At 37.5% G+C, this 807-nt stretch overlaps 1 protein-coding gene across 1 annotated transcript in view; it reads right to left on the minus strand.

Moving 5' to 3' along the window:
* The window catches only part of cpn1 (carboxypeptidase N, polypeptide 1), a gene marked incomplete at its 3' end in the record, with an annotated part of 14,120 nt that overhangs the window by 1,466 nt on the left and 11,847 nt on the right, over nt 1-807 (minus strand). Inside the window, 1 exon segment of the mRNA XM_014033404.1 lies at nt 189-328. Within this exon segment, the coding sequence (XP_013888858.1) occupies nt 189-328 (140 nt within the window).

Raw genomic sequence — 807 nt, forward strand, 5'->3', positions numbered from 1 at the left:
TTTATTTTGAGCCATGTGGATCTTTTTTTTTATCGAGTAGTTTCAGATTATCTTTGAAGAAAAGCCACTTTTCATGCTTAATTGTGGGCAAAATAAATTTATAAATCACAAAAAGCTTACTTAGAACTAGAAAATGACAGCGCACATTAAAGAAAAGAGAATAAGTTGTTCAAAATGTGTGTTCGGACCTGTTCCAGGTATGAAACCAGGGCCTCTCGGTTGCCGAGCCATTCTCTGGGCAGAGCCGATTCTGCAGGAAACTTGTCACAGCTCAGCTCCAGAGTAATCTCAAAGCAGTTTGTGTATAGGTAGTTGAAGTCCTGCATGCCTGAAACACACACACACAAACACACAAAGGTATTTGAAAAAGAAAATTTAAGCCTACATGTGTTTATTCACTTTGGATTTGCAACAGAAAGTCTTTGCACAAAAAATGAAAAGAAGATTAAACCAACACGGGTGTGTTTGCACACCAAAAACCATTTATTTCATATAAACTTTCAGATAGAATCTTATTCTCCCTGCTTACAATAGTTATGCTGCTTTGATGAAGAAGGTCCCTCCTCTTCATCAAAAGCTTAAGCGAATGAAGCCAATCTGCAGGCAAACCTCAAATGTTACCTCACACACCACGACACGATTCTCAGAGCAAAATGACTTGTTAAAATAAACATAACGTGCTCCCACTTAAATGAGACTGAAGGTGGTTTGTATCCAATTCTACCACAATTTAATTTAGTTGCATGACTCAACTAAAAAGCTGCAGTTTCACATAAAAAAACTGGCCCACATCACTGACATCAAACA

The sequence above is a fragment of the Austrofundulus limnaeus genome, unplaced genomic scaffold (assembly GCF_001266775.1).
Source record: "Austrofundulus limnaeus strain Quisiro unplaced genomic scaffold, Austrofundulus_limnaeus-1.0 Scaffold1725, whole genome shotgun sequence".
Classification (NCBI taxonomy): domain Eukaryota; kingdom Metazoa; phylum Chordata; class Actinopteri; order Cyprinodontiformes; family Rivulidae; genus Austrofundulus; species Austrofundulus limnaeus.